A 2244-nucleotide genomic window follows, 5' to 3' on the forward strand; every position below is an offset into this window, starting at 1 on the left:
AAATAACACGGATTCCGATTTGCACGAAAGTTTGCTGATATTAATCTTATATGTTTAATGAATATTTAAGTACGTGTTTTTATTTTGCCAAGTTCTTATTTTATTTGTCTTTGTGGCACATAAGTTGCATGTATATGGTTAAGTGTTTTGTACTCAAAATTTCAAAACTACTCCTGTTTCAATCATCAGTTTCAGTTATGAATCTGATTTCAATAGGCCTGTTTGCATTCGTTGCAGTAGTTTCCGTTGTTTCCGGGAAATTCATCAAAACTGATCCGAATTATGGTGAAATTGAAAATTTTCTGCAGAAAATACATCACTCTAAAAAATTTAAGAGCCTATTTCTATTACAAAACTATAATCCCGCGGATGATTGCATCATACAAAATCTATCAAACCGTCTTGGAATTCCGTTTATTTTTCGTCCAGTGAATCAATTTCCTTCTCATTGAAAGCAAAATTCAACAAACATTTTCTGATTATAGTCAACCTCAAGAACAGCAGTGAAAAATCTTTTGCAACGTCTTCCGGAATATCTTCAACACATGCGGCAAAGTAATATTGTATTTTTGCTCAGAAGTTCGTCGAAAAACAAAGAAGAGCTTAAAGAAGTTTTTGAATTTTGTTGGCAAAATGATATGATTAATGTGATTGCAATTTTTCAAGACTTCTCGAGATCCTCAACTTATTACAGTTTCACCAATTTCGGAATGTTTAAAATTGAAGAAATGGTCTTTAAAGAAAATGAAAATTCGCTGGAATTCTTTCCGAATCGAATGCATAACTTAAATGGGACCGTTCTGAATGTCTTATTTGATCAGCACGACATGTATTTGCAGATTCAAGATGATCAAGCTACAGGAGGTCCTGTCTGTAAAATGATTGTTACTTTCCTTACGAAACATAACGCTAAATTAAATACATCATACTTAACATTTTCAACCCTAACCCCCGATGACGTTGTGAATTTGATTTCAAACAAAACCGTAAATTTTACTACGATACCTATGTTTCTTGAGTTGGCAACAGAATCATTCGCATATCCATTACTAGAGGATGTTGGTATCATACTACCAATCGAACCCAGAATTCCCATTTTTAAAGTGTTTACGCGTGTGTTGAGTTTGAGAGTTTTTCTCATAACAATTGTAATCATCGTTCTTTTCTCAGCAATTCTGGAGACAGCTGCGTTTCTTTCAGGAAACAAATCGGTTCTGCTTAATTTTGTAATTGACCTAAACTGCTTACGGGGGATTCTGGGACAATCTTTTAATCAACGACCAATCTCTAGATGCAGCACAAAAATCATCTACTTGCTGATATTTTTATATGGAATGATGCTATCTACTTCGTACAATGCATTTCTTCACACTTTTATGTACGAGCCACCCAAAGAATTATTCATACAATCTCTAGAAGACGTCAGGGCATCAGATTTAAAAATTAAAGTTTCATCAGTTGGAATTGCTTTCATTTACAACCATGTTCCCGGACTAAAAGAGAACTATTCTGAAGTTTTCCTCATCGAAAGTAAAAATAAATCGAGATCAGTTGTTGAAGAAATTAATTCATGGGATACAAAATATGCTCGTATTGTGTCAGTATCAGATTGGGAACTTTATGAGCACCTACAAAATTTTTTAGGGAAAAAGTCGTTTCGATGGTCCCAAGAATTGTGTTTAATAAAAGGAATAGCGTTGTCTTGGCCTATTTATGAAAATTCGATATACAAAGACATTTTGAATATGCACTTGATCAATATGGTTTCTTCTGGATTATGGGACTATTGGAGGAGAAGAATGCTTTTTGATGAAATAAATATTAGTAAGCTCAAATTGAAAGATTTACAATCGAAACAAAATGCTCATTCGATTAAAGTTGAAGATTTCAAATGGATTTTAATGGCGATTGGTATGGGATTTGGAATTAGCAGTTGTTGCTTTGTTGCTGAAATTTGCATTTTTAAGTGGAAAAATCATATAAAAGTAAAGTTCTTTTCCTTGAAGGCATTTTTAATATCAAGAAAAAGAAAATAAATGAAATACTTCTTTTTGAAATCACGTTTCGAAATAATAGTTTTGTATTTCCAATATTTGTGTTGTATTATTATGTTGATCAATAAAACATCTGAATTTTTTCTCCTAAACAACTGAATTTTTGAGTTTTTGATAAATATTCACTTTCTTACGGTTAAAAAAAACAATGGTCTTTCATATTGCTGATGTTTGATGTGTCTTTAAATTT

General features: G+C 32.2%; 1 protein-coding gene across 1 annotated transcript; it reads left to right on the forward strand.

Annotated features, from left to right (window-relative positions):
* Window positions 1-227: 227 nt before the first annotated feature.
* Window positions 228-2036, forward strand: LOC129950402 (uncharacterized). The gene has a single exon (XM_056062344.1). The coding sequence runs from the start codon at window positions 546-548 to the stop codon at window positions 2034-2036; it is 1491 nt and encodes a 496-aa protein (XP_055918319.1). The 5' UTR covers window positions 228-545.
* The last annotated feature ends 208 nt before the right edge of the window (window positions 2037-2244 follow it).

Source organism: Eupeodes corollae, chromosome 3 (assembly GCF_945859685.1).
Source record: "Eupeodes corollae chromosome 3, idEupCoro1.1, whole genome shotgun sequence".
Classification (NCBI taxonomy): domain Eukaryota; kingdom Metazoa; phylum Arthropoda; class Insecta; order Diptera; family Syrphidae; genus Eupeodes; species Eupeodes corollae.